At 34.3% G+C, this 23,878-nt stretch overlaps 1 protein-coding gene and 1 non-coding gene across 4 annotated transcripts in view; one reads left to right on the top strand and one right to left on the bottom strand.

The window, feature by feature from the left end:
- Nucleotides 1-23,878, bottom strand: part of RAB28 (RAB28, member RAS oncogene family) — a 94,486-nt gene that overhangs the window by 14,800 nt on the left and 55,808 nt on the right. For all 3 annotated transcript variants that reach the window (XM_007446042.1, XM_007446041.1, XM_007446040.1), the window contains exon 5: nucleotides 938-1,041. In XM_007446042.1, coding sequence (XP_007446104.1) covers nucleotides 938-1,041 — 104 coding nt within the window. The remainder of the gene's footprint in view (nucleotides 1-937; nucleotides 1,042-23,878) is intronic.
- On the top strand, nucleotides 6,372-6,443 carry TRNAE-UUC (transfer RNA glutamic acid (anticodon UUC)). Its single transcript has one exon. It is a non-coding gene; the product is annotated as a tRNA-Glu (tRNA).

Genomic DNA, 23,878 nt, shown 5'->3' with positions numbered 1-23,878 from the left:
TTAGAAATTTTGCAAAATTTTACAATGTACTGAACTTAGAAATAATCTATATGCCCAACGATAGGGACATGGTTGGATAAATTTTTGAACATTTATTTAACGGATTATTAACTCTAATGGATTATTAAATCTATTTAGTAATATTAAGTGACATAAAATTTTCTACAGATAAATATATTAAATTAAAAAAACAAAATTATTTCTATATTATGATCTCAATTTTCTTTTTAATAAACATTTAGCATGATTAATATGGTGAACCCTGGAATGTCAATCCCTAGGTTTACAAATCCTATCTCCACCACTTATTCTGTGTACCCTGGACCCCCACTACATAACCTCTCTAAGACTATTCTGTAAAATAGAGATAATCACTTAGGATTGCTGGAAAATAAATCTGAACTATATGTGAAGATATTTTGGACTATTTCAAAAATATTTTAACATCATTCTAAGTTTCTTGTTTAAATGGTTATGGTGATTTACACAATAAACATCCAGTCAAATATGAAAAAATAAATTAATTTAATTAAACAGAGATAATCAGAGTAGTACAGTGCCCATCACAAAGTAGGCACTCAGTAAATGCAATTCACTAGCACTAGTGGCAGAAGCACTAATATTTGTGAGCATCAGAAAAATAAGACTAGAAGGAATCATATGAGGTTATGAATGGTCATCTCTGGATGGTGAGATTATGAGTGATTTATATTATTTTTAACTTTTGTATTTTTTAATTCCCTAAAATAACTATGAAATTATGTTAAATGAATTATAAGAGGAACATAAATAGAATAAACATGTTATATCTAACCTGATATTTTATGTCTTTAACAGGAATTAATTTGTTCCAAAAGTTAAGTAATAGACGTATACTTCCTATGAAAATAAAAGTAAAACATCACTTGTAATATTCAGTATTCATTATTTTACTTACAGAGTCTCCTGTCTTTGCTGAGACAAAATGGCTACTAAAACCATTTTCCTGGCAAAACCTTAAGTGTTTTTCAGGTTTTACTGTTCGCATATGCTCCAAATCAACTAGAAAAGTGAACAAAAACAGAGAACAAAATTCAATATTAGTTAATCAATACATTTTTAACATGCTTAAATTTGACTTATTTTCCAGTACTGTACCCCAGCTTAGATATGAGCTGTGTAATTCTGGGCAATTTCTTCAACCTCTTTATGCCTCAGTCTCTAAATCTAAAAGCTGGGAATAACAAATGTATCTATCATATATAGAGTTATTTGAGAATTAATCCATGTTTACTGCATAAGGACCAGCACATGATAAGTGCTCAAAAAACTGAAGGCTATCATTCCTATTATCTATATAGCTTCAAGCACATTGATGATACTCAAAAAAGATCTACTTAGTATAATGTGTTTAAACATAGTGATTAATTGCAACATGCACTTACTCAAGCATATCTGGTTTGATAGTTTAATTACTTTAATAATTACAACAGTTCTGTAATCTCTATAAACGTTAATGTTAACACAAATGCATGACTAATTTTCTGCTAAAAGATACCAATATTTCATTGTATATTTACTTTATTTACAGCCATGGTTTAATTTCACAAAGATACAGCTCATTTGCTTTCCAAAACTAAAAGTATCCATTTTGAAAGTAGTAATGGGCCAGGATATATTTTCTTGAATAGTTGTAGGTGCTTTAAAGCAAAGCACAGTACTCATATCCAATACTGGTTTTATCCAGCACAGTCTAATTTTTTCAAATGTGATCTTTTATTGAACAGTTTCTCTTTTTACAACACTACAGACCCTATAAGGGTGTTCACTCAATGCTGTCAAATTATAAGGCAAATATATTCACAGGATTTAAGGACAACTAGGCTTTTTGAGTCAATATAGGAAAAAAAAACTTAAACTGATTTCCTGAGGAAGGGACCCAACCAACTTGTAAAAACTTGTAAATTTGCAAATCTAGTAAGCCTACATAATAGTGGCAATTGATTATCAACTAAAAGTTGCTCTCATACTACATAAAAGGCTTTATTTAAAATTATATTGAAGGTCTTTAGTTTGTAAGCTCAAGAGATCTTTCTCTAGGAAATTTTTGATCTAGTGGGGGATTCCTTAGCCCCATTTATATTGCTTAGCTTGGATAATATGCAGCTTTTTTCTTTTCTGGCCACAAGTTGCTATTCCTTAAACATCACTGAGACTTTATTTACAAGAGGCCAAAAAATGTCCAGATACCACAGGCATCAATTTGTAGAAGACTAAAATACTAAGCTATTAGCTCTGACATTTATACATCTAGCTTATCATAATATTGAAGTTAAAATACTTTCCTAATTCAACAAGAGTAAGAACAAATCATGTCACTAGGAAAATTCCCCAATGAAATTATTGTCCAGTTAAAAAAAATAAAGTGTCATTCAACATGTATGTGCATTTGTCTTTTCTAATGGAAGAGTCTATCACTGTGTCTTTTCTTCCTTTTTTCTTCTCTCCCTCTCCCTCAGCCCCGCCCCACAACTCCTCAACTACTTATATAGATAAACTACTATAAGCATTGGGGGATTTACTAGCCAAGCAAAAGTTTTTCTCCTAACAAAGATAACCATGAGAGACGAATACGATCACTGATCAATTGATAAAAAAGTATTCAATAAACATTTATTGAGTACCTATTATATACCAAGCACTGTGGTAGGCAGTGAGAACCCAAAGATGAAAAAGATACAATCCAGGTCCTAAAAAAATCACCACCAGTATTATGAACATAAAAGACCATTAAGGATCATAAAAGTTATTTTAAATAACCAAGACTCTGAGAATTAGACAGCAGATATAGGAAAAGCCCTCACAGAGCTTGAGTATAAAGTTTTCCTCTATTGTGTTAGAATTTAGTGAGTAACATTTAAGAGGACTTAGTTACTAGAGTACTTCACTCTAAATAATGCAGAAATGTAAATTCTGAAGATGAAATTACAGTGAGATACTGGTAAATTCTTTCATTTCTTCTATTTTTAAAAGCATCCTTAAAATTATTATACAGTATTCATCTAACATACATGTGATAACAATCTTACTGCTATGATTTAATTTCCCTTATGTCCTTCAGTGAACAACATCATTTTGCTAGTTCTTGTATTTTATTTTTGAAAATGGAATTAAAATCTCTTAATAGCATTAATACATGAACATTTCCCAAATATTCTGAAAGACAATTATGAAAACTATATAAAAAATGCCACTAACTAGAGACAACTACTGTTAACATTTTGGTGTATATACTTCCAATATCTAAGCAACTGAAGTACAAAGGCATTAACACTGTAACATGCAACTTCTTTTAGCTCAACCATACTACACCCTGCTTAAAGTATGCTTAACAATTTCAATGGATAACCACTTTATTGATCATTCATTCATTCATTCAACAAATATTTGAGTGCCTACTATGGCCAGGCACTGTCCTAGGGGCTGCAGATACAATGAACTGACATTTTAATGAAAAGAGACGAACAAGTAAATTACAGTGTATGGCAAATGCTGATATATCTTATGAAAAAAATAAATAAAGGGTACATGAGAGGAATTACTATTTCAAACAGGTAGGTCAAAGACCTTAAGAAAGCTAAGAACAAGGAAATCCGGGGAAAAGCCTTCCAAGCAGAGGGAACTGCAGTGAAAAAGGCCCTAAAGGAAGATTACACTTAGGAGATTCAAAGAAAAGCCAGGAGGCCAGAGTGGCTGAAAAGAGTTAGCAAGAGAGGGAAACAGCAGGAAATGAAGTTTAAAAAGCCAGGAATCATACAGGTCACTGTAAGAGAGATAGGAAGCTATTGGGGGGTTGTAAGAGAAAAGAAAAAAAAGACGTAATCTGACTTACATTTTAAAAGGTTTGGGCTGCTGTGATGAGAATAAACTGTAGTCAGATGTAAAGCAGAGAAGCCATCGAGGGGGCTATAATAAAAATCTAGGAAAGAGAAGATGGTAGTTTGGACAAGAGTAGGAGCAAGAGAGATGGCAAAAAGTGGGGCAAATTCTCAATATATTTTTGGAATAAAAAGTAAATAAGAAATGCTAATGGATTTGACATGGGATGAACAAGATAAAGAGAAATCACTTGAAGATAGTTAACTTGAATTTTAAATGAGACAGTATATTGTAGGTTTTGTTCCAGGTACACTCAGCTGCAATGGATGGAGGTACTGAGCAGATGAGGACTTGCATTTAAGTAGAGCTGGGGTTTTCTCAATCATGTACAATTACTGAAAAGAAGGGCACGTAACTGAAGATAATAAATGTAAGGGAGTGATTATATTGATAGACCAAGGAATTTAAGTTGGTAGGAGGGGGGTTCAGGAAAACGAAAACTTGGTAAGATCAACTGATGTTAAGGTCTTATGTGGGTTTAAAAATTACTGGAATTGGGTTACCAAAGGATGTGAGGTGGAAAGACAGGAAATAATAGACTGGGATACATGAAACTGATAATTGATATTATGAAGAGGGTATGGAAACTAATACTGACTAGGTCTCCAGAACAACAATGTTAGTGTAGGTGGGTGGCCAGATTATGGCAGATGAAGATTCAAGGAACTGAGACACAAAAGTATTAGAAGGATAATCTGTATGTGTACTAAAATTACCAAGAACCATGATAGCAATAGTAGTGGAGTGACTGTGACCCAAAGCCAAAATCTTCAAGAAATTCAAGGCAGTGATTCAGGGGTTGGCTGATAACTCCAAGAAATATAAGTAGCAGGAGGTATAATCATATGGCTTGATATTCAAATCTAAGGGTTTTTAGGGAAGATGAAGGAGAATGTTCTGGAAAGAGCAATATGTAACAAGAAGGTAACTACCAGTTACCACTACTCCAGTACTAGTGATAAAGTAGATATAGAAGGGGACGACAATATTTGAAAGAGCTTCAGGGGACAGCAGCACTGTCATTATGGGAGAGCTAAGTGACAGAAGTAGTTTTAAAACTTTTGTCAAGAAAGATGTTGAGGGTTCCCTGGTGGTGCAGTGGTTGAGAGTCCGCCTGCCGATGCAGGGGACACAGGTTTGTGCCCCAGTCCAGGAAGATCCCACATGCTGCGTAGCGGATGAGCCTGTGAGGCTTGGCCGCTGAGCCTGCGCGTGCGGAGCCTGTGCTCCGCAATGGGAGAGGCCACAGCTGTAAGAGGCCCGCGTACTGAAAAAAAAAAAGAAAAAAAGAAAAAAAAAAAGAAAGATGTTGAGAATATGTACAAGAATTTTATCGATACCTTATTTGTAAGTTCCTGAGGCCCAATGGAAGGATCTCAGAAGTTAAGAAAGAACAGAAACTGGGGTCTGAAAAGTGAAGGACAGAACTGTATAGGATAAGAATGCAGGAGGTAAATCAACTACATCAATGTCAAAGGCTTTCTTGTATAGCTGACATAAATGGGGATAAAAAACCATGAAGTTGAAAAAATTCTAAGACTGTGTTAGACAGACAAGAAAATCCAAATATTTCACTGTCAAAACCAACTGTGCCAAAAAAAAAAAAAATCTCTTAGCTCACTTACCCTGACCTGGAAATTAAAATGGAAAGAAAGATAATAAGTTATCAAGATACTAAGTCTATCTGCCATGTTCTTAAAATCACATGGTATGTGAAATAGAAGTCTTAAGAGAATCCAATTAACTTTGGCTAACAAGAATAATTTTGATAACAACTTGGAAAGCTGTTTGAAAGAGCAATATGTACAATTTTTAGTTTAATAAATTTAAAAAATACAAATTACAGTATTTCACATTTTATAATTTAGGCTTACAGCAAGAAAGAGGTACTAACAAAAGCGCATTTCAGGGATTCATGGAATATTAAACAATCCACTAAGAAGTAACATTTTCTCAGAAATGTAACTAATAATGGTATTTTACAGAATGTTAGACCACCTTAAATGGGCTTTTATAATGTTTCACATAAACCTGTGAAAACATTATCCAATCTCAGTATGTAAAGAAATGCAACTGAAAAAAATGAAGTACTGAGTTCACCTTTCAAAATGAAAAGAAAGAGAGAAAGAGAAAGAGAGAGAGAGAGAAGAAGCCCGGTGCTGATGAGAGCTTGTACTATGGGCTTTCTGAAAAGCGACTCAAAAATGTGTGTTGAGCCTTACAAACATTTCTACTCTATGACCAAGTAAGACAATTTGGAAGAGTTTATCTTGAGGAACACGTTAGGGATGTATAATAAGAATTATAAATTAAGATCTTCACCACAGTCATTTGTAATATAAAAAATATTGGAAGCAATGTAAATGTCCCAGAATAGAAATACAGTTAAATTATGATACAACCCCACAATACAATACTCTTTGGCCATTAAAAATTATGAACTTAAAGGGAATTCCCTGGTGGTCCAGTGGTTAGGACTTGGCACTTTCACTGCCATGGCCCGGGTTCAATCCCTGGTTGGAGAACTAAGATCCTGCAAGCTGCGCGGTCTGGCCAAAAAACAAACAAGCAAACAAAAAAACAAATCATGACTAGTAAGTGAGGTCTTGGGGATGATTTTTTTGTATTTGATACCAAAGACAAAGGCAAATAATCAAAAATAAACAGTGGGACCACAGCAAATTAAAAAGCTTTCAACAAAGAAAACCATCAACAAAATGAAAAGGCAACCTATGGAATGGAAGAAAATATTTGCAAATCATATACCTGATAAGAGATTAATATCCAAAATATATAAAGAATTCATACAACTCAATAGTTGTATGAAACAAACAACCTGATTAAAAATGGTCAGAGGAACTGAATAGATATTTTTCAAAAGAAGACATACAAATGGCCTACAAGTACATGAAGAGATGCTCAACATCACTAATCATCAGAGAAACGCAAATCAAAACCACAATGAACTACCACCTCATACCTGTTAGAATTACTATCATGAAAAATACAAGAGATACCAAATGTTGGTAAGGATGTAGAGAAAAGGGAACTCTTTTGCACTGTGGGTGGGAATGTAAATTGGTACAGCCACTATGGAAATCGGTATGAAGGGTCCTCAAAAAATTAAAAACAGAACTACCATATGACCTAACATTCTTACTTCTAGGTATATAACTAAAGGAAATAACAACAGAATCTCAATGAGATATCTGCACTCCCACGTTTATTGCATCATTTTTCACAATAGCCAAGACATGGAAGCAACCTGAGTGTCTGTCAACAGATGAACAAATAAAGATGTGATACATACACATATATAACAATGGAATATTATTCAGCCATGAGAAAGAAGGAAATCCTTCCATTTGTGACAACATGCATGCAACCTAAGGGCATTATGCTAAGTCAGATAGAGAAAGACAAGTACTATATGATATCACTTACATGTGGAATCTAAAAAAGACAAACTCACAGAAACAGAGAGTAGAATGGTGGTTATCAGGGGCTGAGGGTTAGGGAAATGAGATGTGAGTCAAAGGGTACAAACTTCCAATTATAGGATGAATAAGTTCTATGATTCTAATGTACACAGAGTGATTATAGTTAACAATACTGTATTATATACTTGAAAGTTACTAAGCGAGTAAATCTTAAATGTTCTCACCACAAAAATGTTAATTATATGAGGTGATGATGGTAGTAATCATTATGCAATATATGTGTATCAAATCAATGCACTGTATACCTTAAACTTACATCATGTTATATGCCAGTTATATCTCAATAAAGCTCGGAGAAAGGCTATCAAGTGAAATACACAATAGTACAGGATGTTAAAGAGTATAAAATTGCATATAATAAAACTCCTACTCTGTAAACATACTATATATGTATATATATGCATTAATAGATGGCAAGGAAAATACTCAAATTTTTAATACATTTTTAAAAATTAAAGTTGAGAAAAATAAAATTTTTGAATGACAGCTTTTTTTTCGGACTATTCTTTCAAGGATGTTTGTATGGCAACTTACAAAGAGAGTGTGTCTCCCTCAGGAATAAAGCGTAAGTTTGTTCATCATCTGGTATAATAAAGATAATATCTCTCTCCAGAGCAAAGTTCAGAGATTTACTTGGAGACCATTATAAAAGAGATAGATTTCCTAAGTTCAGGATTCCTCAGCTGTGAGACAAACTGCTAGATACAGATCATCTGTGTGGGTCCCCTCACACTGTCCTAGCGGAACCAACACAAACATGGAGCTCACCCTACTTGCTATTCTGGGAGTAATAAATTCCTTTATCTCTGATCCAGGAGCCTCATGCCTTCTGCCAGTATCCATGGCAGTAGCAGCCTAACTTGTTAGCTTCTAAGTAGGGTAAAATCTAAGATCCTTCACTGTGTTTGACAAAAAGAAGAGTAGAACAGACACATAAGTATAAGATGAGCAGACTGGATAGCTGTTCATAACCTATACTACATTTTCCAGTATGACCTGCAGTTAGCTGTGGCCATAAGACTAACTTCTGACCAAAGTAATGAATAAATGATATGCAACACTACTAGGCTTGACCCATAAAAACCTTCCATGTATGGTATTCCTTACTCTCCTTTTTCATGGTAACCCATGAAGCCAACTGTTGAAAATGGCAGTTCCAGAAAATGGAAGGAGTTTGGGTTCCTGAGAGGGAGATGAGCCACTGATAAGCAGTACCTGGTTTTGGTCTTTATGTAAATAAGAAATAAATTTCTATTGTGCTAAGATACTGAAACTTTAGGGACTGCCTGTTTATAGCATCTAGCATTACCTTAACTAATACAGATTGCCTTAACTAATATAAAATAATATAGATTTTTATCTTTCTTGTTAACAATAAACCTCTCCCTGTATATACTGGGTCTTGAGTTATTAAAAATGATAACATGAAGTTATACTAGCAAGAAAATAAAATCTAAGCATTACAATTGTCTCTGAGATTTTGGTTATGTCATATTCAATTAAACAGTTAAAAATTATATTAAACAATTATAAATTGAGAGGCATTTGCATTTCTAGTTACCAGGGAGACAAAAACAAACAAAACACAAACCACTGGAGAAATTTTCTTTCTTCCGCCATTAAATGGCTCAAGTAATACATGGAAAACAGTATGGAAACAAAAATGCATTCTCCTTTGTTAATACATTTTGCTGGAAAATATAAAATGCCTGAACAATAATCAAGTCATGACCAATCTTGTTCCATCCATATCCCCACTCTTAGATTATTTTAAAGCAAATCAAATATCATTTCATCCATAAATATTTTACTATGATATACTCTTAAAACACTTTGTTTTGGTTTTATTGAAGTACAAAACTTTGATTTAGAAGCAACAAATTAGAATTCTGAATGTAAAGCTGTCACTTTCATCCTTCATTTGGCCCTGCTGATTCCAATGGAACATTAATTCCCTAAACTGATGTGATGGTTCAAAATTTACTTACTTGGATAACTTTCAGGATAAAGTGGCCTGTATATTAGGACACAGAAACAGATTTTGATGAATAACAGAAAGTAAATGATGTTTAATAAACAATACATGATTCTGATAAAAATGACACTATATGTCAAATATCATCATAAAAAAGTGTCATTACAGCAATTTTTTCATATCCCAATAAATGATCTTTGTTACTATTTTACTATCTAGAGTGGTAGCTTATATACAAACACTAGTCTCATACAAGAAATAACCTTTCTGAATTTCTCAGTTGTCTGCATTATGGCAAATGTAGAAGAAACAATGGCTCCTCAATAATTCACTGGTTTATTTGGAAAGGAAATAGGACATGGTAGTAAAGAATGCAAACTCCAGAGTCAAAATGCCTGGGCTTGATGCCTTGTTACTGTTTGGGGAACCCTGAGCAATCAATCTCTCTGTCTCAGTTTCCTCATCTATAAAATGGGGACAATAATAGTACCTCATAATGTTATTGTAATAGATAAAATAACTAAATACATATAAAGCACACAGAACAATGACTGGTACATAGTAAGGTACATAGTATGCGACTGGCACATACTCAACAAGTATTAGTGTTATTGTCATTTGTCTATCCATTTATTCATTCATGAACTATTTACCCAGGGCCTTCTAAGTGCTAACTGCTAGGAAGGCTGAGAGGAGCACATGTAGAAAAATATTATACAGTGAAATTCTAAGACCAAGAGAACAACAGTGGTCTGTACAAGACAAGGTAAAACAGGAGTAATAAGGAAAGGAAATTTATAGAACTGCATAGGGGGACAAGAAAGATCTCACAGAGAAGACGATGCTTCAGCTAACTCCTGAAGAATGAGGAAAAATTAGGCAGACAACCTTGGAGACAGGGTGGACGGACATTCTTTGCCAAAGGAATGTGTGCAAAAGCATCTGAAAGAACCTGGCTTCCAAGAGATGGTGAAATCAGCAGGGATGTGCATGAGGGTCTTGTATGGGATGTTGAGAAGTTCATATGCATGTAGGTAACTTAAACACCGATACAGTTTTCACCCAGCTTACCTCACATATTTCAGTCCACCTGAGCAAAAATATAAGCACAAGAAGGAAATCCTACAGGTGATATATACTGGAAAGGTTTTAACTTTCCCCTGCTGGATTGAAAGCACTTCCATTAACTACACAGTGACAACTTTTGTTTCTAAATTCAGAGACTAATCAAAAGAAAATTACAAATGTTAAAAAATGTTGCACTCCTATAGATTTCAGGAATATGACTTTTTTTTTCTGTTCAGGCATCTTGTATACATAAATAGTTGCCATTATCTACATCATAACTTTAAAAACAGAAGATGGAAAGTTTTATACACATGCAGCTGATTATTCTTTCTCCCAAAAGTCATTACAGTTATTACATTGAATATTAATCAACCTAAAGATGATTCAGATTAACTGTGTAGTTGCAAAAATCACAGCCTCCAAAAAATATATATAAATATATATATATATATATATAGTTCATGTACTTCTTTAAAATAAGTAAAATAACACCTTAAAATTCATTTATTAAATGTAAACACTTATTATGTGTCAAGTATTGTGCTAAAAGCATAAGCAATAAATTAGAGAACAGACACTATCCTTACTCTTACATTCATGAGGGAGAAAGACTGATAAACAAGTGAACACATAAATAAACAAGTCAATGTAACAATTATAATCAGAAATTGCCGGGGGGTTGGGGGGATTGTTGTTGAGCAGATAGAGAGTAAAAGAGTGACAGGAAGCAAGATAGAAATTATGACAATTTTATACAGTAGCTCTGAAAGACCTCTTTGATCTGAGATCTGAAAGATGAGAATAAGCCAACCAAGTTAATAGGAAGTTGGAAGAGAAAAATGTTTCTGTCACTGGAACAACTAGGATGCAATCTAGAAGAGGAAAATGACTGAGTGCAATTGAGGAAAACAAAGAAACATAATGAGCAAGAGTGGGGATGTGCAGAATAACATGAGGATATCAATAAAACACAGCACTGCAAAGCCACTGGAGGCTTGTAAGCAAGGGCACAATGTGATCTTTGCATTTTGAAAAAAAATTACTCTGCCTACTACGAGGAGAAAGAATCCAGAAGGGTAAAACAGATGCAAAGAAACCACTTTAGGAGACTTCTGAAGCAACTTAAAGTCTGTTTCAAAATTTACATAACACTTTGGGTCCTCATAACAATCTAGACAAATAGGTAAAGCATTAATCTAACTTCACACACAAAAAACCTGAGGCTCAGAGTGACTTAACCAAAGTCCCATTGCTAGTCACCTTTAGCACCAGAATTTGAACCAAGCCATCTGGTTCCAAATCCAGTTAGTGTCTCACAAAGAAGAAGGAACATCAGCTTTAGGGATGACCACTTAACGGTCTTTTATTTAGAGTTTTAATTGAAAGAATAAAGACATACAAACTTTAAATGCCCATTATTATAAAAGAGTGAACTATTATATACCTGGTTATTGCTTACTGGTACTTTAAAAGTATTTATTAATAACAGTAAATCATAAAACTGAGCCCATCAGCATTATAAAATAAGATACTCTGCCTTTGCACTTGATTACATAAAGTCCTTTACAAAGTACTTGCAGCTGTACATACAAATTGTGAAATTACATAATGTTTAAAAATGATCCATCATGATTAGCCCACACATGACAAGTAAAATACCCTTAATAATTTATTAAATTTGATTTACATGTGCTTAAAATTATGTATATATTTTGACTTCTAAAATACACACACTAATGCTAATAAGTCAAGTGCATGACATCATCTCTTTTTAAGTCCTATTTTTTTATAAGTCCTATTTGTTTACTGGCATCCAGGCATCCATATTCACGATCTCCACTCTATCTACTTATAGGATTACTGGTATAATGAACAGAATTGTCTTCCAATATACAGTACCAAATGTAATAAATAGCTTAAAAACTATATATCAAATGTATAATAATCAGAGCTACTGATCAAACTAAATAGAAAATTTTACGTAAAATTTTTAAATTCTGAAAAACATTATGATAGTTTCTATATTATTTTTATATTGGCCTAAGAGTTTACAATATTCCTGTTTTCCTAAATATTCACTTTTCAACATGCTATAAGAACATATTCTATAATGAATATGACTTTTGCATTCAAACTAGAATATATTACTTCACATTTTTTTTAAAAAAGAAAGTATTCTATGATGCTAGCTTATTATATTATTGTCTATACCCTGTCAATGGAAAGCATTAAAAGTATAAACTATTTAGGCTTCTTAGTCCATATATGGCAAAAACAGAATATTCTCTGTGAAATTACTGTAAAATACGTTGCTGCCTAACTTAAAGAAGCAAAATACAAATATAGCACTTGTACAGATTTTCACAGTAATTTTTGGGTTATCAAGGAAACATCTAGAGTGTTGATCTGGTTATGCTCAATTCAAACAAACTACTTGTCACATTAACTACCTCCAGGAAGTTACTCCAAACACAAAATAAACTGTTTATGCCCCTACTCAGATAGATAACATGACAGATTGTTATTAGTTGAAGACAGATGAAATACATTAATTTGATTGTGAGCATATGTTTAATTTTACCCTGCCATGTACACTCTCTAATGCTGTCTTTCTATGATGACATAGTAAATCATACTGTATTAGAAGAATTGCTAATGCAAGAAAATAAAAAATTACCAGAACTTGACTTCAACTTTGTAGATTCTTAAACCAAACTTCTTAAAAAAATACAACTGCCTGAAAATCACTGGGTTCCACAAACACATAAAGAAAAAAGGTGTCATCAAAGAAACTAATTTCTATTATAAATCTAAAAACCTCAATGCAGTTTTTTTTCCTATGTACTACTTTTTATATTTCTTTGTGAAATGCGTCTTCCCTCCTTTTCCCATTTTCTGTTTTTAGTGTTTACCTTTTTTAAGTGTTTTCTATAAGAAGGGCATTTGCTATATTTGTTCCAACATTTGTTTCCCTCATGTTAGGATTTTCCTTTTCATTATGCTTTACATAGAAATTAAGATTTTATGAAATCAAAGACACTGAGAAAATAAGCTCATTATTATTTAAGCTGCACTTACTTGGTTCTTCTGTTATAGGCAGCTAAAAACAAAAACAAATAAATGAAAAAGCACATAACACAATAGCCACTCAAAAGTACTTGTTGAATAAAGAAAAACATTTTTAGGCTCTTAAAAGAAATATAAAATATCAAAGGTATCTAAAATAATATATATCCTTCATTTTACAGGAACACTATACAGGACTGAAAAATTAATGAGTTAGAGTCTCACACCACAATAAGAATGAATATCACAAATGTTTTGAGCAAACAAAGAAAGACATTAAGGAATACACATAAATGATGGCATTCATAGGAAATTTTGTTTGTTTATTTAATTTTTGGCTGCATTGGGTCTTCGTTGCTGCACGCACGTTTCTCTAGTTGTGGCACATGGGCTTCTCATTGTGGTGGCTTCTCTTGTTGCAGAGCACAGGCTCTAGGTGCAGAGCACGGGCTCTAGGTGCACAGGCTTCAGTAGTTGCAGCATGTGGGCTCAGCAGTTGCAGTGCGTGGGCTCAGCAGCTGTGGCTTGCGGGCTCTAGGGCATGCAGGCTTCAGTAGTTGTGGCACACAGGCTCAGTAGTTATGGCTCGCAGGCTCTAGAGCACAGGCTCAGTAGTTGTGGTGCACGGGCTTAGTTGTTCTGTGGCATGTGGGATCTTCCCAGACTAGGGATCGAACCCATGTCCCCTGCATTGGCAGGCAGATTCTTAACCACTGTGCCACCAGGGAAGTCCCCATAGGAAATTTTAAAATGACAAAATTTACTATTACTTAGTAAAGCATACACAGATGATAAACTAAAAAGAACAGCAAGGAAAAGATCAGGACAAAGGATAGTAGATAACTCTAAAAGTAGAGAGAGGGTTGATAAAGGTGCCTGGTTGGCCTCTGGCATGCTTGCCAATGCTCTGTTTCCTGACCTAGAAATAGCTATTCTTCATACATAAATTTTACATACTTTTCTGTGTGTATATCTCACTATATTGAAAATTACTAATAAAATAATAATATAACAATCTTCTCTTTAAATCAAAATTTTCATATAATCATAAAGAAGGGTCACTGTTACAAAAATATTCATGGTTTTCATAATCTTTCCCAAGGATCTCTAATAACCCCTTATTATCAAATCATACTCCTTTGACCTACCTATATATGTCATGAATCTTGTGGATTTTCTCTTTAATTATTTATCATCTGACTCTAACAGATCCTCATTTGTTAATTACTTTTGCTTCTAGTAATTCTCCAACACTTTTATATTCTCTATATTGCTATAAGATCTACCTAATCACTTTTCATTGTATTTCTATTGTATAGTTATATACATATCTACAGACAGACATATAAGGATTCTTAGGGGATAATGATGCGTACCGTTAACTCTGTAGAGTCACCAGAACAACACCAACAGCAGCCAGGGTCAAAAGGGCAAAAAGGAGAGTATGTAAAAATTCATATTATTTCAACTTATTTAGTACCATTAATTACCTAAATTCCCTCTGGTGGTAGAAAATGACTACCACTCTTCTAACTTCAGGATAAAATGTAATAATAGATCTAAATGAGGACATAACACCATGGGGTAGGTAAATCTTTCTGTATTTGTGACTGTCTATAACTTTTATTGCTTACTGACATTTCTTATTTTGATTCATGTTTTGGGCAGTCTCCACAGGAATTCTTACTAGAGAATTTCATACTGGCTCAGTACAGCATAGGTTTAGTTGCAAAGTCTGCACGATAGATGAGTAAACAGTATAATAAGGTCCCACTTCACTTATGCCTTTCATACATACATTTGTATGAAAAAAAGAAGTGTATTTGTCTTCCCTAGACAACAGTATACCCTGGGATTGTAGAAGGAACAGAAGCTATAGTAAGAACGGCTTCAACTGGCAATTATATTATGGTTATTTATTATTTTTTATATTTTCCTCTCTTTTCTAATTGCCCTCAATGACCATACACTAGATCCATTGGGAGAGGCGGAATGATAAAACATGATTTTAAATAACAACAAAAAGTAAATAATAAAGACAAAACTGCCCAATAACAACAGAATTCAGAGTAACAAGAATAGCTAACATTTATACAGCACCACACTGTTTTATAGGCACTTTACACATATTAAATCGTTTAATACTCACAACAACCATCATTTGACAGATGAAAAAACTAAAGCGTAGAGAGGATAAATGACTTTTGTAAGGATACACATCTAGCAAGGGGTGGAGCCAGAACTCAAACCCCAGGCAGTCCAGCTCCAGAGTCTGCATTCTCAACTCTGATATACATGACATTGTTTCATTCATGTCATCCCAAATGGAAAATATCTTTCACTGTCATATAAAATACCTCTGTATGAACACACCACAATTTATACAATTTTCTCCAACTGACAGACACTCAAATTCTTTCCAGTTGTTATTATCAACAATGAAGTACCATGACTACTGCTAGTATATGCCACCTGATACATATGTACAGCAATCTGTTTAAGATATAAAACTGTTGAACTGTAGGGTCTATGAATGTTCAACCTTACAGAATGCCAAATTATTTTCAAAGTAGTTTATCAATTTATAATCCATCCAGCAGTGAATATAAATTCCTGTAGATTCACATTATGTCTCTGTAACTTCTTAGCTTTTTTGATTTATACCTTATTACTTACCTGTGGTCTATTTTTTTAAAAAATATCTTTATTGGCGTATAATTGCTTTACAATGGTGTGTTAGTTTCTGCTGTATAAAAAAGTGAATCAGCTATACGTATACATATATCCACATATCCCCTCCCTCTTATACCTCCCTCCCATCCTCCCTACCCCACCCCTCTAGGTGGTCACAAAGCACCGAGCTGATCTCCCTGTGCTACGTGGCTGCTTCCCACTAGCTACGCATTTTACATTTGGTAGTGTATATATGTCAATGCTACTCTCTCACTTCATCCCAGCTTCCTGTTCTCCCTTCCCATGTCCTCAAGTCCATTCTCTACATCTGCATCTTTATTCCTGTCCTGCCCCTAGGTTCATCAGAACCATTTTTTTTTCTAGATTCCATATATATGTGTTAGCAAATGGTATTTGGGGTTTTTTTAAATAAACTTCTTTCTTTTATTTATTTATTTTTGGCTGCATTGGGTCTCCGTTACTGTGCATGGGCTTTTCTAGTTGCACAGAGTGGGGGGCTACTCTTCGTTGCGGTGTGCGGGCTTCTCATTGTGATGGCTTCTCTTGTTGCAGAGCATGGGCTCTAGGCATGCAGGCTTCAGTAGTTGTAGCATGTGGGCTCAGTAGTTGTGGCTTGCAGGCACAGGCTCCGTAGCTGTGGCGCATAGGCTTAGTTGCTCTGCAGCACGTGGGATCTCCCGGGCCAGGGCTCAAACCCGTGTCCTGTGTTGGCAGGCGGATTCTCAACCACTGTACCACCAGGGAAGCCCATGTTTTTCTCTTTCTGACTTACTTCATGCTGTATGACAGACTCTAGGTCCATCCACCTCACTATAAATAATTCGATTTCATTTCTTTTTATGGCTGAGTAATATTCCATTGTATATATGTGCCACATCTTCCTTATCCATTCATCTGTTTATGGACACTTAGGTTGCTTCCATGTCCTGGCTATTGTAAATAGTGCTGCAATGAACATTGTGGTACATGTCTCTTTTTGAATTATGGTTTTCTCAGGATATATGCTCAGTAGTGGGATTGCCGGGTCGTATGGTAGTTCTATTTTTAGTTTTTTAAGGAACCTCCATACTGTTCTCCATAGTAGCTGTATTAATTTACATTCCCAGCAAAAGTGCAAGAGGGTTCCCTTTTCTCCACACTCTCTCCAGCAATTATTGTTTGTAGATTTTTTGATGATGGCCACTCTGAACTGTGTGAGGTGATACCTCACTGTGGTTTTGATTTGCATTTCTCTAATGATTAGTGATGTTGAGCATCCTTTCATATGTCTGTTGGTGACTATATATCTTCTTTGAAGAAATGTCTAATTAGTTCTTCTGCTCATTTCTGCATTGGGTTGTGTGTTTTGTTTTTTTTTTTGATATTGAGCTGCATGAGCTGCTTGTGTATTCTGTGGATTAATCCTTTGTCAGTTGCTTCCTTTGCAAATCTTTTCTCCCATTCTGAGGGTTGTCTTTTCGTCTTGGTTTCCTTTGCAGTGCAAAAGCTTTTAAGTTTCATTAGGTCCCATTTGTTCATTTTTGTTTTTATTTCCATTTCTCTAAGAGGTGGGTCAAAAAGGATCTTGCTGTGATTTATGCCACAGAGTGTCCTGCCCATGTTTTCCTCTAAGAGTTCTATAGTGTCTGGTCTTACAATTTAGGTCTTTAATCCATTTTGAGTTTATTTTTGTGTATGGTGTTAGGGAGTGTTCTAATTTCATTCTTTTACATGTAGCTGTCCAGTTTTCCCAGCACCACTTATTGAAGAGGCTGTCTTTTCTCCATTGTATATTCTCCCCTCCTTTATCAAACATAAGGTGACCATAGGTGCGTCGGTTTATCGCTGGGCTTTCTATCCTGTTCCATTGATCTATATTTCTGTTTTTGTGCCAGTACCATATTGTCTTGATTACTGTAGCTTTGTAGTATAGCAGGAAGTCCGGGAGCCTGAATCCTCCAGCTCCGTTTTTCTTTCTCAAGATGGTTTTGGCTATTGGGGTCCTTTGTGTTTCCATACAAATTGTAAAATAATTTGTTCTAGTTCTGTGAAAAATGCCATTGGTAATTTGATAGGGATTGCACTGAATCTGCAGATTGCTTTGGGTAGAACAGTTCATTTTCACAATGTTGATTCTTCCAATCCAAGAACATGGTGTATCTCTCCATCTGTTTTTGTCATCTTTGTTTTCTTTCATCAGTGTCTTATAGTTTTCTGCATACAGGTCTTTTGTCTCCTTAGGTAGGTTTATTCTTTTTATTCTTTTTGTTGCAATGGTAAATGGGAGTGTTTCCTTAATTTCTCTTTCAGTTTTTTGTCGTTAGTGTATAGGAATGCAAGATATTTCTGTGCATTAATTTTGTATCCTGCTACTTACCTGTGGTCTTATTTTGCACTTCCTTGATTAGTGATGAGACTGCACTTACTTTCATACATCTTTGGGAAGTCTGTCCTTCTTCTGTGAAATTTCTGTTCATGTTTTACGTCCCTGTTTCTACTAAGTTGCCTTTCTTGTAGATTTGTAAACGTATAACTAATCTTTTGTCAGTTATTTGGGTTACACACACCTTCTCCTAGTTTGTCGTTTATCTTTTTGAATTATTTAATGTCACTTGATAGAAACAAATGTGTTTATCTTACGTGGTTGATATATTCAACATTTAAATTTAGCAATTACATCTTGTTTAAAAAATCCTTCCACATCCCAAGGTAGGAAAGATATTCTTTCATTTTTTTCTTCTAAAAAAGCTGTGCCATTTACATTTCAGTCTTTAATCCGTTTGGAACTGATTTCTGTGTATGGGAGTATTATCGGCACCATTTTCTTTTTCTCCATAAAAATAAACAACTATTCCAGGACTACTTATTAAACATTCTCTTCTTTCTTGAAGATCTTCAATACCACTGCCATTATAACAACAGAGCTCCCTTTATGTGAAAGTTTGTTTCTAGCATCTCTATTCTATTTCCTTGAGTGAATTCCTCATTGTTTTTATTACAAGCTATTTATAAAAACTTTTGATCCCTGGCATAGCAAATGCTCCTGACCTTGTAATTCAGGAACATATTAACTATCCTTGGCCCTTTTATCTATCCATATACATATTAGACTCAGTTTGCTTAAATACCACACATAGATAGCATTGGGTTTTGAAATTATGCTGAATCAATAAATCAATTTGAGATGAACTGCTCTTTATAATATTGACTCTTTGCAGCCTTGAACATGGGAGTTGTCTTCTTTTATTTGGGTCTTATATTTATAGCTTATATTAAAATTGTATACTTTTCTCAACATGGGGATTTTTGATAAAGCTATTCATATCATCTGAGAATTTGGTAGTTTTATCTCTTCCTTTTTAATCTGTATGTCTTACATATCTTTTTTCTTCCTGTTTTTCAACAGCTAGGACTTCAAGAATGATGCTGAATAGGAGTGGTTAGAGTGGACATCCTTGCCTTGTACCTGATCTCAGGAGGAAAGCATTCACTCATTTGCTATCAAGTATGATGTTAACTGTAGGTTTTTCATAGATGCCATTTATCAGGTTGAAGAAGTTACTTCTCATTCCTAGTTTGTACGGAGTTTGTTTTTTTAATACCATGAATGGGTGTTAAATTTTTCCAATGCTTTTTATGCATTTGAGATCATCATATGGCTTTTCTTCTTTAGCCTATTTATATGGTAAATTATATTAACTGATTTTGAATATTTGAACCAGCCTTGAATTTCTAGGATAAATCCCACTCAGTCATGACATAGTATCCTTTTTATATATTGCTAAATTCAATTTGTTAATATTTTGTTAAGGAGTTTTTTGTGTCTATGTTCATGAGGGATATTAGTCTGTAGTTTTCTTACATTGTCCTTTCCTGGGTTTAGTATCAGATTAATGCTGCTGTTATAAAATGAGTTCAGAAGTGTTCCATCTTCTTTGGTATTCTGAAAGGGTTCACATACAATTGGTATTATTTCTTCCATATGTGTCTGGTAGAATTCACGAATAAAACCATCTGGGCCTGTAGTTTTCTTTGTGGGAACATTTTAAATTATGGATTTAGGGGGTCTTTTTCATAAATATATCAATATTTAGGTTATCTATTTCTTCTTAAGTAAACTGATAGTTTGTATTTTTAAAGGAATTTGTTTATTTAATCTAAATTGTCAAACTTATGGAAGTAAAACTTTTCATTATATTCCCCATTCTCCTTTTAACTACCCACAGGATTTGTGGTAACTTCCCCTCTTTTATTCCTGATATTGTAATTTGTATCTTCTCTCTTTTTTCAGGGTCAGTTTGGGTAGAAGTTTATCAATTTTATTGATCTTTTCAAAGAACCAGCTTTTGATTTCACTGATTTCTCTATTACCTTTTATTTCTACTTTTAGCTTTACTTTTTCCTTTCTTCTGCTTGCATCAGGTTTAATTTGCTCTTCATCTTCTATTTTCTTGAGGTGAAGACTTAGGTCACTGAGTTTGGGAATTTTTTTTTTTCTTTTCAAATATAAGCATTTAGTAACACTGAACATTTCTCTCTAAACAACTATTTTAGCTGCATCCCACAAACTTTGATATGCAGTGCTTTAATTTTTATTCAGTTCAAAATATTTAACTTTTTGTGACTTCCTCATTGATTTGTAGGTTATTTAAAAGTGGGTTGTTCAATTTCCAAATAATAGGGATATTACAAATATCTTTATGTTATTGATTTCTAGTTTAATTCCACTATTGTCAGAGAACATATTCAATTCTTTTAAATTGGTTTTTATAGGCCAGAATATGGTCTCTCTTGTTCCATGTGCACCTGAAAGCAATGTGTATTCTGCCCTTATCAGATTAAATGTACTGTAAATGTCAGTTAGGTCCAGCTGGTTGATGCTGTTCATGTCTCTGTATACTTACTAATTATTTTCTACCTGTCCTATCAGTACTGAGAGGAGTGTTGAAATCTCAACTGCAATGGTGGATTTATCTATTTCTCTCCTCTGTTCTGTCAGTTTCTGCTTTAAGTATTTTGAAGTTCTGTTAGCAGATTTATATACATTTAGGATTGTGATGCCTTTTTTGTAAATTGACCCTTTGATCATTACGTAACATCCTTCTTTAAATTCCTTGTTTCTGGTATTAATGTAGCTACTTCAACTTTCTTTTGATTAGTGTTTACAGAATTTATCTTTTTCCATCCTTTTACTTTTAACCTAACTGTATCTTCATATTTAAAGTGCATTTCTTTTTTTTTTTTTTAACATCTTTATTGGGGTATAATTGCTTTACAATGGTGTGTTAGTTTCTGCTTTATAACAGAGTGAGTCAGTTATACATATATATATGTTCCCATATCTCTTCCCTCTTTGTCTCCCTCCCTCCCACCCTCCCTATCCCACCCCTCCAGACAGCCACAAAGAACCGAGCCGGTTTCCCTGTGCCATGCGGCTGCTTCCCACTGGCTATCTACCTTACGTTTGTTAGTATATATATGTCCATGTCTCTCTCTCGCCCTAACACACCTCACCCTTCCCCCTCCCCATATCCTCAAGTCTGTTCTCCAGTAGGTCTCTGTCTTTATTCCTGTTTTACCCCTAGGTTCTTCATAACATTTTTTTTTCTTAAATTCCATATATATGTGTTAGCATACGGTATTTGTCCTTCTCTTTCTGACTTACTTCACTCTGTATGACAGACTCTAGATCTATCCACCTCATTACAAATAGCTCAATTTCGTTTCTTTTTATGGCTGAGTAATATTCCATTGTATATATGTGCCACATCTTCTTTATCCATTCATCCGACGACGGGCACTTAGGTTGTTTCCATCTCCGGGCTATTGTAAATAGAGCTGCAATGAACATTTTGGTACATGACTCTTTCTGAATTCTGGTTTCCTCAGGGTATATACCCAGTAGTGGGATTGCTGGGTCATATGGTAGTTCTATTTGTAGTTTTTTAAGGAACCTCCATACTGTTCTCCATAGTGGCTGAACCAATTCACATTCCCACCAGCAGTGCAAGAGTGTTCCCTTTTCTCCACACCCTCTCCAGCATTTATTGTTTCTAGATTTTTTGATGATGGCCATTCTGACTGGTGTGAGATGGTATCTCATTGTAGTTTTGATTTGCATTTCTCTAATGATTAATGATGTTGAGCATTCTTTCATGTGTTTGTTGGCAGTCTGTATATCTTCTTTGGAGAAATGTCTATTTAGGTCTTCTGCCCATTTTTGGATTGGGTTGTTTGTTTTTTTGTTATTGAGCTGCATGAGCTGCTTGTAAATTTTGGAAATTAATCCTTTGTCAGTTGCTTCATTTGCAAATATTTTCTCCCATTCTGAAGGTTGTCTTTTGGTCTTGTTTATGGTTTCTAAAATGGATTTCTTATAGACAGCATATAGTTGGGTCTTGCTTTTCTATCCATTCTGACGATCTCTATATTTTAATTGGTGTATTTAGACCAGGTGTCACAAACATTCTCTGTAAAGGGCCAGACAGTAAATATTTCAGGCTTTACAGGTCCTATGTTCTTCACAGCAGCTACTCAACTCTGCCGTTGTAGTAAAAAAGCAGGCATAGACAAGAAGTAAACAGATGAGTGTGGCTCTGTTCCAATAAAACTATTTATAGACACTAAAATTTGAGTTTCATGTAATTTTCAGGTGTCAGAAAATATTATCCTTCTTTTGATTTTCTTCCAACCATTTAAAAATGTAAAAACCATTCTCAGGTAGTTGGCCATACAAAAAAGCAGCATGGGCTGTAGTTTGCTGACCCTTGCTCTACACCACTGCTCAAATCATTCTTCAGCTTACAATCCCTTAGTGACTTTCTATAGCTCTTAGAAGAAAATCCAAACTCCTTAAAATATTGTCTCTGCTTCTCAACTCTTCCTGCCTTGCACCCTATGCTCTAGCATGACAAAATGCTGTAAATTTCCCTTACATTTCAGACTATTTCCTAGCTCCTGAGGCTTTATTCATTCTTTTACTTCTTCCTGAACTGTTATTTCTTGTCCTTGTCTGTATGGCACATTCCTGCATATTCCTTAAGATTCCTGTTAAGTATTTACTTCTGCTGTAAAGTCCTCCAGTACACCAAGTACTTTACTCTAGGACAACACTATCATACCATCTCCCCTACCATTGCACTTAGTACATCAAAGGCACTCATGAAGGAATGACTGAATGAATGCTTTAAAATATAAGAGGAAACAATGTGCGCAAATGTTTACAAGAGTAAGAACAAAGTCAAATTCTAAGAGGTAGCTATGTTTTTATGGTCATCGAAACATTTTAACTAAATTGATTATAGAAAAATTTTTTTTAAATTCTCATAAAAACTGAAAGCATTTTCTTAACTATAAAATATCTATTAGACTTTAATATTAAATGTAATATAACAAACTCTCAGAAGATGGTGCTAGCCCAATATGTCAATAAGCCAAGAAATAAATAAGACAACTGACCAAAAAAAAAAGCTTCATCTAAAAAACATAATGGAACTACTCAAGGAAAAGGCACAAGTACAGATAATTCCTAACAAAAACCTTTTTCTGAAAAAGGAAAACTTCATTCCTGATCCTAAGACTAAACATAAAATTTAATCAGTTTTCACCAATTCTTATTAAAGTATAGAATACCAGTCAGTAATCTTTAATGGTTCAGAAAGAGATCCTAAGGAAAGAG

The sequence above is a fragment of the Lipotes vexillifer genome, unplaced genomic scaffold (assembly GCF_000442215.2).
Source record: "Lipotes vexillifer unplaced genomic scaffold, Lipotes_vexillifer_v1.1 scaffold1469, whole genome shotgun sequence".
NCBI lineage: Eukaryota > Metazoa > Chordata > Mammalia > Artiodactyla > Lipotidae > Lipotes > Lipotes vexillifer.
This window is presented reverse-complemented; position numbering and strand designations above follow the sequence as displayed.